At 40.2% G+C, this 13005-nt stretch overlaps 1 protein-coding gene across 1 annotated transcript in view; it reads left to right on the forward strand.

The window, feature by feature from the left end:
• Positions 1-12866, forward strand: part of aqp9b (aquaporin 9b) — a 33840-nt gene extending 20974 nt beyond the window's left edge. The window contains exons 3-8 of the mRNA XM_077589528.1: positions 2612-3341; positions 3838-3964; positions 6659-6796; positions 7560-7678; positions 8738-8955; positions 11983-12866. Coding sequence (XP_077445654.1) covers positions 3240-3341; positions 3838-3964; positions 6659-6796; positions 7560-7678; positions 8738-8955; positions 11983-12145 — 867 coding nt within the window. The 5' untranslated portion in view covers positions 2612-3239 and the 3' untranslated portion in view covers positions 12146-12866. The remainder of the gene's footprint in view (positions 1-2611; positions 3342-3837; positions 3965-6658; positions 6797-7559; positions 7679-8737; positions 8956-11982) is intronic.
• The last annotated feature ends 139 nt before the right edge of the window (positions 12867-13005 follow it).

Consider the following 13005-nt stretch of genomic DNA (forward strand, 5'->3'; position numbering starts at 1 on the left):
GCGCCTCCATCCAGCCTAACAATAAACATCCACAAATGCAGCAAAATGCTTCCCTCCCCACCCCCCACAAAAACACCCATTTTACCACTAACACCCCCATTACTACTACTGAGGGTACTTAAAAGGAAATTATATTATGATTGATACAATAAGAGTGGATTTATTTTGGGGGGGGGGGGAAATCAAACTTCAAGTCGTCATTATCTAGTTAAAACCACTTTGAAAAATATACTTACTTAACCCTTTACAAATAGGGGATTTTTGGTCAATTACCAAAACTTAACATCAATTTTGGGTCATGGAAATGGATAAACAGATGCAATGTTGGATTTTGAATTATAATTATTTCAATATTATTTTTTTAAACTAATTATATATATAAATAAAAATAATAATAAATTAATGACTTAAAAACCTAAATACACTGGTTAGAGGCTCCAATAACCATCTAAAGTTCTTTTTTCTACTCCAAACTGTCTAGCTCTTTCCCCGCCATTGACAAAAATAGATGTCCAATTTTTGAACGGAATGGACTGGCTATGAATTTTCATTTTTCAATGCCATTGACAGTGATGAACATACAACATTTTGACAAACGTTCATTCGCCCCTCCCTGTCACAATGGATTAGACGTCTATTGCCGTCAATGGCATTCAATGAGCAAAGCAAATCTTTTTTAAATCTTTAAAACATTGAAAAGTCAAAAGATCAACTACTTCTAATCATTCTGATATTAGTATTTTCATTAGAACTAATGGATTCCTATTAATATGTCCACCACTATTATATATAGTATTATCACTGCTACTTTCAGCACCATTACTACTCCCGACACTGCTACCACTACTATTAGTGTACTACTTCTACCACTACACAATACAACTACGTACTAACTTTTCAATACTCCACTAGTCTCTCATTTACAATTACTATTAGTGTACTACTTCTGATACTGCACAGTGCACGATGCAACTACTAACGTTTCAATACTACACTACAGCCACTAATAACCCATGGATGATACAATTTTCAATACCACTAGCACTTTTGTAAATACTGCACAAAGTGTAACACCTGTACACTTCCTTCTCGTAGTACATACTAATTTTACTCCTGGTACAATGACCTTTTGTACAATTACCACTAATGACATTTTTCCTGTTTGGTTACTTGTACTACTCCTGAAAGTATGACTACTACTTTAGAAGAATTTTGATCTTGTAGTACTACTACTCTAGTAGTACTTGAAATGACCGATGATGAAGACACAACCCGAAAGGATGCTTGTTGTCCATCAGCACGTTGGAACCTTGACCCCCCCTCCTACTCCTTCTCCTTTTCCTCCTTCTCCTTGTTCTTCACACCAGTCAGGTGTGTGAGTGGTTGTGTGTGCTTGCACTTCAAAAGGAGTAGCCATCCAATGCGTGACAATGATGAATGCATAGCAAACAGCAGCATCCTCCAGCTTGTCACCAAAGCGCTTCACAAGGCCGAGTGAGCAGAAGATAAGGTGGAAGAACACTCTTGACTTAAATGTATTCATGGAGCTCCCTCTGTTGGATGGAGATGGACTCCAACTAAGAAACCATATTCTTTTCTTTTATTATTATTATTATTTTTTTTAAATTCTTTAAATTTATTTTCTTTTATTCTTTTTTTTCCTTTAAATTTATTTATTTATTTTTTCTTTAAATTTATTTCTGTAAACCTCCCAAAACCAGTTTGACCAGGCTGCATTTGCAATAAATTCATTTATATTTCAAGAAAAAAAATACAATTAACTCACAGGATGCCTTTGTTGGTGTTAGATGTTCCATCCATCTAAAGAAGGAGGTCTGGCAGCCCACCCTCCCAGTTCAAATAGATTGTATGGCTTCCATTGACAGCGATTGGCGTCCTATCTATTTGAATTGGGAGGGTTGGCAGCAAATGTTAAGTCATTGCCATCCTCCTAGTTCAAATGGATTGAATGTTGAACATGCATTGGACAGCTGTCAGGGATGGCGGTAGTCTTATCTATTTGAAGTGGGAGGGTTGGCAAGATATGAATGAATGTTTATTTTCTGACGTCCTCCCAGTTCAAATGGATTGGACGACAATTAGTGAAAAAGTCATTTTAATATCAATCAACATGAAGGGCAGTGAAATAGTCCACATTTCTTGCTATAAAAACATAGCAACGAGTACTACTAGTTTTACAGAGAGCAAAGAAAACGATATTTAAATACAAATATGATAAGTGGTTAGCGGATCGACCCTACAGTTCTAGGATCGGGGGTTCGATTCTAGGTCCAGCACCCCCACTACCCTTGAGAAGATAAGTGGTTCGGAAAATGAATGAATGAATTCACATATAATATTCATTCTGTTCCATCCGTCCATGTTAAACAACAGTAATACAGGTGAGTTGGTATAAGACAAAACCAAACCAACTTTAAATGGCAACGTGTTTCTTTCAAAAACAGTAAAACTAACCTAAAAAAAGTACTGTATTAGTCAATAATACTTTTAATTATCAGAGGGAAAAATATTGATGTATCAAATGACCCTCTACTATTTGTATCCCAAAAATAACACGTCAATCCGATTTAATCAACTCATTTTTCTGCAGGTAAATGGAGTGATCACACCATGAGGAACTGTTGCACAAAGATCTTATCAAAGCTCCATGGCAAGAGTTTTCAACTGGAACACACGAGAGAGAACTAGGAAACTTCTCAAAGAAGGTAAATCGTCATGCAGTGTTGTAAATGATGGTGGCTGTTCACTTTGTCTAAAATCTGCAAACCACATAGAATTGTCTTTGATGGCAAGCATTCTGGTCGACATCAAAACATAATAATATTCAAGTTTTTTTTATTTTTAATTTCCATATATTTAACGCAGCAGTCTGGCATAATGTTACTTTTAGAGACCCCCCAAAAAAACGTTTGAACACTTGGGCCCTCACGCTACTGTTTTATTATTGGTCACAATAAAACTACTTGAAGCACTGAATATTGGTTTGAAGAGGCACCAAAAAAACAAAAACAAAAAACAAACACTAGCCCACTAAGGATCAAGCGGTTCAGAAAATGAGATGAGACTAGCCCACTAGTGGCAGCGAACAGAGCTGCACGACATTTGGGCTCCAGCATGGAGTGGGAGGCGGCGACCTGCAGCGAGCATCGTCGCTTCTCATCTCTCTTTCTCGTTATGTGTTTATTGTGAGGAAGGAGCACCTAACGGAGCCGGGAGAAATGGAGAGCGAACGCCGAAGGAAGTGGAAGGCCAGGTTCGCTCTCCGCCGAGACATCTTGAAGGAGTTCCTGGCCGAGTTCCTGGGGATATTTGTCCTGATAGTGAGTAGCCGTCCCGTCGCTGGCTCGGCTCGGCTTAAAGCGCCGCTTTAAGGCTGCTAATTAGGCGTCGGAACGCAACCACCCCCCCTCCCCGGGATTCCGGGGGTCTGTCACGTCCACGTCTCCGTTGGGACGACGGCGCACTTTGATGTGGAGCGAGATGTTCACCGTCGCAGTTTGCCCGTCCTTCCTTCCTTCCCTTCTCCGTCCGTCTTGCTCCCCGCTTGTTTTCACCTCCACCTGTCACCACCTAAGTTCAGTGAATGTGACCCATTAGTGCAGCCTTTTAATGTGTGGATGACTGCGCTCTCTTTGTTTTGTCCCCACTAAGTGGGGGGATTCTTTATTTTGCCGGGACAAATTGCGACTGGCAGTTGGAGGCGGTTGTCAGACAAGGGGCTAGTGTTAAGGCTGCCTATAATTGGAACGCCGGAGAGGGAAGGAAAAAAACAAAACAAAACAATGAGCGGCTTCTGCTCCCCTGTGTTTCTCGCAGCTCTTTGGATGCGGTTCAGTGGCCCAGGCTGTCCTGAGCAAGGGGACTCTGGGGGAGCCCCTGTCCATCCACCTCGGCTTCACTCTGGGACTTATGATGGCTGCCTACATTGCAGGCGGGGTGTCAGGTAAAAAGCATGTCAGCAAAAATGGAAAAAACCCAAAACAAAACATGAAGATATTTGATAAGTACTCATTCCCTGACATTGATGCCGATGGACAGATAAGAGTCACCTCGCTTTCGGGATTCTTTTGATAGTCCGTTAACATCACTTATTTTTGTCGGCTAATCTGTCCATACCAGATAAATCATGTCATTAGCTTTTTATATTGCAAAAAACAGGGATATTTAACTCTATTTTTCTCCCTTTTTTAATTTAAAATTGTCAAATTTAAAACAGAGAGCAAACCTGGCCTTCCACTTTCCAAAATGTGTATTCATTATATTCATTTAAAAATATATATTCACAGCATTTTTGATTTAAATACATTAAAGGACAATTTATTTGTATTAAAATACTAATTTATATTTATAGCAAACCAGATAAAAAAAATATTGAAATTTTATTGATTTTTTAAAAAAAAAATACAGACCAAATATTTTTTCCCTTTTAGTTTTATTTCATGTAAATCATTTTTATGTCAAATTTGAGAAAAAAACAATTAAGTCTATTTTTCATTACATTTTAAAATGTTACTAAAGTGATGTCAACATTTTGGAATTTTGATCTTGAAATGGGAACAACATAGGGATTTCACACCACCGATGAATGGGGCTCTTTTTTGGCCTTCCTGCAAAAAAAGATCCATCATGTGCATCATGAAATTTTAAACTGTAATCAATGTGAATGCGAAAGCTTTTATCGCGCTATCATCCTTTCAATCCACAAAGGCAATAAAGCTGATATTGAAGTGAGGAGAAGACCGTCATAGTTATCTCACTATTTCTCACTTTGTATTGCTAACTCATTTTCTGCCATCGCCTTCAAAATATAAAAATAATATTGAAATACAATAATGGTTAATATGGTATATATGATTAATGTCAGTATTATTGAGACCTGGCCTACGCGGACATATTTTTTGTGGTTACCTAGCGTAGCAAATGTTAACAAAGAGGCCAAAGTGTGATGTCCAGTCATGCTCGCCTTATAAAGAGTTATCTAAATAAGCACACAACATAATTTATTGAGAAAACTCTCCATCTCTTTAATTTAGAACTTTGCAAACTAACACTGTGGGAAAAAAAAGAAGAGAAAAGTTGTGCAGTTGTAGCCACAAATTGCAAGCCCACCCAAACTAGGCAAACAAGTGTGATTTCATGCCATGACAAAACAGTGGTATTTTTTTTTAATATTACTGGACAAAGTTTCTCATCAAGTTGAGGTCCCAATTGGATTTGTGCACGACGATCGTGGGCTTGACTGGAAGTCGCTGGTGCCGTTGAGTTGCCGTCGTCTCCGTGGTTAATGAGAGTAAGAGCCCGTGAGGCTTGAGAGCACAAGGAGGTTAATATATGGAGGGATTCTGCTGCATGACTGGGCCATCGGACCCCGGGGTCCGCAGCGCAGTGTGAAGCTTCTGTGGGACGACATGTCTGAAGATGATCGTAGGTATTGGACTAATGAGCTTTACTGGGGCAGGGGTCTCCGGAGAAGGTAGGGGGGTCAGGTGTGAGCAGCCTGCCTTTCAAGACGGCCCCCGTCGCCGGGGAGAACACAATCGTCCCCTCATTGTACTTCCCCGTTCGGGACGACACATCCCGGTCACTCTAATGACCCGCGCTCTACGTGTGCCTTAAGCCGCTTGGGCCAGATTATGTCACATGCAATTGGGCCCGCCGCTTTCGCCCCGCTACGTCGCGCCCGGTGTTTGCGAACGGGACGGCCGGGCGAACAATGGCCGCATGCTTGATACCCCCCGGCGGTGTTTGCCAATACCGCAAAACGGAGAGATCCCAGAGTGTTAAATGAATGAGCCCACACTGTCAGCGCAGGACCAAAACATTGGGATGGAATGTTGTTTCGCTCGCCACTTTTGTTTGTGTTTCGGAAAAGCGGCATTTTACAATTGGGGGACATTTTGGCTTCAAAATTCTTGAAATAGGTGCCCCTCAGCTACCAAAGGCTTGATTAATTTAGCTCACAGTTGAACATTTGTATTGCTTGATTTCCTTGATATTTCCTGTATTGGCCCAAAATCAGGTGTCTTCAACTCAGGACAGCTTTTTCATTTAAGAGAGTAAAAAGAAAAGATTTAACAAATGATTTGGCCCCAACTTAAAATAACGAGCTCCAACTGAACTGACCTGCAGACAATTTTCCGCGCTTGCTTAAATAAGGAGGCAAAATGAAGCCAAAATGACAAGTGAGACAATAAACAAGAATGACAACAAATGAAATCCATTGACCCCAAACAATAAGTGAATCAAATGTTTATTAAAACTCAATAGGCAATGAAAAAATACTCCCAAACAATCATTAAATATACTTGAACATGTCCCCTCTATATCTAAGAGATGCTAGGTCTTACCAAATCCAATTGTCCAGCTTGGTTGTTGCCCTCAAAACAAATAGAGTAAACTTTTAGACACATATGAACTAAAGTGTGCACCCCTCAGAAAATGTCCAAATAAATTCATGCCTTAATCTTCACTCATAAAATCATTTAATAATAATAGTTTTAATAGCTGTATATAGTGGTGGCAAAGTATCCACCGCCAATAACTGTTTTTGAAAACATATCCACATTTTATTGATTTGAATATATGCATATCTAGTGTTCAAAGTCACAGCAATGATTTTTGTGCTTTACTATTGCAGGAGCACACGTGAACCCCGCAGTCACCTTGGCAATGGTCATGCTGGGGAAGATATCCTGGAAGAAGTTTCCCGTGTATGTTGCCGCGCAGTTTCTAGGGGCTTTTGCTGGGGCCTGCTGTGTTTTTGTCTTGAATTATGGTAAGTTGAAAATGTAATACTGGTTTTTGCTGCACACCGCAAAATACGGGGGAATACTGTGGAAAAATATTTCCGCAGTAGTCCCCGTTTTTGGGGTGTACCACTAAAACTGCTAAAAACGGGGGAATACTATGAAAAATATTTCTGCAGTAATCCCCATTTTTTGGCGTGTACCGCGAAAAACGCTAAAAACGTGGGAATACTGTGAAAAATATTTCTGTAGTTGTCCCCCATTTTGTGGGGTGTACCACAAAAAACGCTATAAACTGGGAATACTGTGAAAAATATTTCCGCAGTAGTCCCCCGTTTTTTGGGGTGTACCGCAAAAACCGCTAAAAATGGGGGAATACTGTGAAAAATATTTCTGCAGTAGCCCCCGTTTTTTTGGAGTGTGCCCCTAAAAATGGGGGAATATTGTGAAAAATATTTCTGCGGTAGTCCCCCGTTTTTTGGGGTGTACCGCAAAAAAACGCTAAAAATGGGGGAATACTGTGAAAAATATTTCTGTAGTAGTCCCCCATTTTGTGGGGTGTACCGCAAATATCGCTAAAAACGGAATACTGTGAGAAAAAAAAATTGCAGTAGTCTCCCGTTTTTGGGGGGGTGTACCGCCAAAACTGCTAAAACAGGGGAATACTGTGAAAAATATTTCCGCAGTAGTCCCCCGTTTTTCACGGGGTTCCCAAAAACTGCAAAATGTAAAAAAAAAATAACGCAAAAAAGGGGGAATACGTAAACATCTTTGACTGCTTGTGTACCGCAGACGCTTTAATGGAATATAGCAACGGGGAATTTATCGTTACTGGAGAAAATGCCACGGCGGGCATATTTGCTTCCTATCCTGCAAAGCACCTCTCCACGCTCAACGGATTCCTCGACCAGGTAACGATATTATTTCAAACTGTGGTTTGCACTCATTGAAGTCATTAATGGCCGTGACGTCCAATCTATTTTGAATGGGAGAGGCAGCCAGTCCTCCCAGTTTGAATGAAATGGATGTTAATCCTTGCCAATGGCACGCAAAGAAGATGATGAATGATTCGTCATTTAAAAGAAAAAGTATGTTTACAGTTATGTCATCGAAATCTATTGGCCACTTATGTGGACATTTTGGGTAATGTAATAGTATACCAAATGTAAATATTGTGAACTCCTTGAACCAATTTGCGATGCTGTGTTGGCGGGGGTAGGTTTTCTAAAAAAAAATAGCCACTTGGCCTATAAAGTTAATGACAGCTTGTTATTGTTTTTACCTGTGCCAAAGTCATTTGGGTTGGCTTGATATGTATACTGTGTATATTCAGGGTTACTCCAAATATATTTTTCCAAGTTAGCATATGGTTTGCAAGTGCTCTTGTTCTATTTGGAATTATTGATGATAAAGAGTGCATACACTGTCTTGTATATAGGAGCTACTAGAGCATGCAAGCAACCATGCACGCGAGCGCACTGTACACTCGGTGCACTCGTGGGCATAAATGTTCATGTCAATGTGACGTGCTTGCTGATGAGTGAACAATTCTTTGCAGTGCTGAAAATAGATATCACGTGTCCTGGATGTGATTGTACCGTTTTTTCCAACCACTTAGGAGAACATGTATTTTTTAGGCATGCACCAAAATGCTAATTCTTGTCAGAAACCTCCCCAAGAGTGTTTAAAAAAACACAGGCCCAAAGCCCACACAATTAGGCCAATTATTATTCCGATGATTGAAATAAAATAATTCCTAATGCTTAGAAATACAAAAACATGAATTTGATTGTATTTATTTGGTACTGACAACAACGCACAACCTAAAGTAAGATTACTATATTTTCCGGACGTTATATATTTTTTTCTCTGTCCACCAAATGGAAGATGGTAAGACTCAAAGAGGTTGCGGAAGAAGTTTCAGTGTTGAGTTTATTCATGAGTCACTTTGAAAATGTTTCTCGTGTCAGGTGGCGGGAAGCGCTGCGTTGATCCTGTGCATCCTGGCCATAACTGACTCGCGGAACCTCGGCGCCCCCAAAGGCATGGAGCCTCTGTGCATCGGCGTGATCATCCTCGCCATCGGCGTGTCCATGGGCTTGAACTGCGGCTATCCCATCAATCCCGCGCGAGACCTTAGCCCGCGATTCTTCACGGCTGTGGCCGGATGGGGAGGAGATGTCTTCAGGTAAGTCATCACATACACTACTACAGTGGCGGTCCGTGAATTTCCTAGCGACGCCTTCAGCTGTCGGAATCAATCCAACCCTCAAAAACTATTTTATGGCTATAAAACCTCTACTGCAGCTACAGCTGTGACACACACAAAAATCATCAATAATAACCTCATACAATTGAAATATTATTTAGGAATATAGCCATATTTTACTCACCAAAAATCATTTTACCTGTACACAATATCCATCCTCCTTTCTTTCCTCCTTCTTTTCTATGGCCATCAAAGCTAATGCTGGAAGTCGAGCCTGTCCTGTTGTATTTCTGGCATATGTTTTTATTCGATTTAGTGCTGAAAATGTTCCTTCCCGGTTGTGACAGGCTTGCTTGCTTTGGGGTTGTCCGACCTTTCTTAATGATGTCCAGCTTTTTTCTTGAAAAGTCCATCTTGAAAATGGCTTTGACAGTAAATCTGCAAACAAATCAATTTCTTCTCCTCCTTCAGCCATTGCGGGTTGACAAAACCACTATTAAATCAACACAACAATATATTTGCTTGTGCAGCTCGCTCCAGATACAGTTTGCTAGCTCTGGCTCGTCCACTCTATCACTAGCCAATCATAGTTGGTGAAAGCGATGACGTATCCCTATGCCTGCGAGAAGGCCTTGGTGTCACCAAATCGAATTCTGATTGGTTAAAGCAACAGTCTTATCGACGCTTGTTTAATGCAGCAGAGCCTGCAGAACTGATTGTAAAGGCCTTGAGGCAGATTTCTGACCCTGGCAACAAATAATGGCTGAAATGTGATTGGTTAAATGCTTCAATATGAAAACACACATCTGGAAGCAGTGCAACCAGGGGGAAAGAAATGAAAGGAAGCTAACAGAAAATTTGGAATTATTTAATAAGTATTGATGGACAAAATATAATATATGATTCAGATATTTCTTAGGCCAGCAGAGAAGGCCTTAAAGGCCCTGACGGCCCTCCACTGCACTACTAACATCATTTGTTACTATCCTATCCTTTAAAATGATCTTGAATGCATAGTACGATCATGTTAGTACGAAATTAGGTAGACTGCCGGGTTTACTTCCTGTTTCTTTAGTCACCCCCTGTTGATTTTGGGACATTTCCTGGTGACTTTTGTTCAGTTTGGTTCACTTAGTGTTGATTCGGATCCATTTTCTAGTCCATTACTTTTGTTCTTGTGTGGTATACTACTACTAGTCCTGTTGATATGGGGGTCTTTTGCGTAATTTCATGTTTATTTTGCTTCGCTTCCTGCTAATTTGGGGGCATTTCCAATAGAAATATTCTCTGGCCATGGCACCCCGATATTGTCTAAAGTTGAATTGTTTTCATTGATTTTGTGTCAAATTGAAAATGATAAAATTGCCATAAACTCATTGCCTGGCAGAGATGAAGATAATTTTTTTTGATGCAACGTTTCAACTGATGCTTGATGACACACCCTCACAATGCATCAAGGCATAACCCCCCCCCCCCTTCTTTTCATTTCCTCTCTGTTATGAATATTTCAAAGAGCACTTGTGTATTTTATTCATTTTGAGAGCAGATTGTGGTATTTCAGAGAACTTTTGACTCCATAGCGATATGAAATATTCAAAACTTTTAATACCAAAGTGTCTTGCCCGTGTAGTCGTATCTAAATGCAAACCACTTTCTACACGACAGATTGTTTTCAGAAAATTGTCCTTGGATCACATTAGACTTTACCAAGATTATGAAATAGTGGGCGGATACTTAGATCCATGATGCAAAGTGTACTTCTTTGGCGTTCTATGTTAATCACCATATGTCTGATAGGACGTCAAAAAATGTGCACACATCAGTTCTTACTTCTACTTCCTGTTGAGGATCAGCACATTTAATCCTATTTCTAATCCATCCATTTTCTTCTTTTTATTGGGGTCGGGTCACGGGGGCAGCAGCTTTGCGCTCAGCCTTTTGCAATTCTCATATAGTATATATCTAATATCGATGCCTATTTGAAAAGTAAGTATCCCACTCGGTCGTTGATTATTTTTGAGGGGTCATATTTTGACACCGAATAGCTCCAGTTTGGATTCGAAGGTATACTTGTTTACTTTTGATATACTACTTTACTGCTGACAACTTATGTTGTGTCCTCACTTTGACAAAGTGAGATCACCTTAAGTGAAGCGTCACATAAGTGGATAATGCAGAGGCATGCAGCCCGCCTGCAGAGTTGGACTTCCTTCCTGGGAGCCTCCTGGGGGGATGGCCTAAGCCCCCCAAACCTTTTTTTTTTTCTTATAAACGTGCATCCACTTTCACCTGCTGTGCCACAAACCGAGAAGCTAATCGCTCACTTTGGGAGTCAGCCAGGGTGACAATGAGGACACATGCAGCAGACACACAGAGCTGCTTATTATAAGACTTGACTTTAATCAGGGATAAGGCCGGAACGATTACCTGCCCCAGTCAACACCCACATCAACATTCATGCTTTACATAAGGAACATTGACTTAAGCGAGGTTGCAATTCCCAGATATGCTTAATAGCCCTTGTTTGTTTGTTTGTATTTTTGGGAGGGGGCTCTCTAATGTAAAAATATTGCTAAATTACCATCTTGTTGTGAGGCACTACTATGTGGAAGTAGGATGAAGAGCTTCATTTAGTCAGGTTTTGAGGAGCCAAGTGTCATACAAACAGTTGTTCATGAGTGTAAAAATTAAAAAGTCCCATTAGTCATGTTTTAAATAGACTTACTGTTGTTAATTCAACACAAAACCTAACCTTGTGACCCTTTTGGACCATGATATTAAATTACAACTCTTCATGGAATAGTTTGGACACCCCTGCACTAGAAACTCTTACATTACCATACAAGGCCAAGCAATACTATTAAAAACATCAACATTGACGCATCAGCTGTCCATTCCAAGAACACTATAATTTAAGTTTAGTGGATATGTTCAGTTCAGAATACTTAACTGAAATCCAGTTGACTTAAAAGGGTGAGTTTTTTTCGAATTTGCACTTTCTTGTAGGGCTGGAGGGTGCTGGTGGTGGATCCCAGTTTTTGGACCCATGGTGGGTGGCGCAGTGGGCGCCGCTATTTACTTCCTCTTCATCGAGCTGCACCACGCCGAGCCTAAACAGCAGGAAGAAAACAACGGCCAGCAAAAGTATGAAATCATCACTCTGACTTAGGAGGCGTTGCTATATGGCAACCAAATAAAGCCACAGCAGACATTACCGCTATTAATTTCATTTTGGTCCTCTAAGGTAAAGCGGAAATGCCTGTTTCCAGGTTAAATTTATTTTGTGCATGTTTTAAAAGTTGTAGTCTGAATGGCTTTTATTTTTTAGAAACTCCGCCTTAAATTATTCCATATCCCTCGTTTTGTACTCTCAAACTAAGTCACACTCACGCTAAAATGTTGTGGTGTATTCTTGTCATCAAAAAGCCTGTAACACTTGTTTACACGTAGAAAATTGTGGCGGTATGAACTCATTCAGAGCCATGGATGGCCGAGAGGGATGGCTGCAAAGACAAGGGTATGACCGGGGAGAAAACAATTGGCTGTCAGGCCTCCAAGTTAAAATGGCTTGGACGTCTGTCGCTGTCCATGGCAGTGAGTGAGTTGAACACACGTGTATGGTTGCTCATGAATTCCCAAAGTGATTTGTATCGTATTTTACAAGTAGGTTGGAATTGTAATTAGTTGTTTTTATGTTTTTTTTTGTTCAATCATCCGGTGGCAGATACGGACGCATGACCAAACGAAGATAAGACCAATTTTGCTCTTTCAGGAATAGTCCTGTGATGGATTGGAACAATCCAATTGTGATGTGGAGTAATGGTTGAAGGGCAGAATTATTTATAACTGTATGCACTTGATGAAGAATAAAGAATCAAGTTTTGAGTCTATTATTTAATCAAGGTCATGAATGATATTGGGTTAGTTATTTTAAAGGAAATAAGCCTCACTATACATCATTTTTTAAACCTTCTCTGCAGTCACCTTCAAGAGTTCCCCCCAGTAAATCGTATTGGAGCACAGCACCTG

The sequence above is a fragment of the Stigmatopora argus genome, chromosome 2, assembly GCF_051989625.1.
Source record: "Stigmatopora argus isolate UIUO_Sarg chromosome 2, RoL_Sarg_1.0, whole genome shotgun sequence".
NCBI lineage: Eukaryota > Metazoa > Chordata > Actinopteri > Syngnathiformes > Syngnathidae > Stigmatopora > Stigmatopora argus.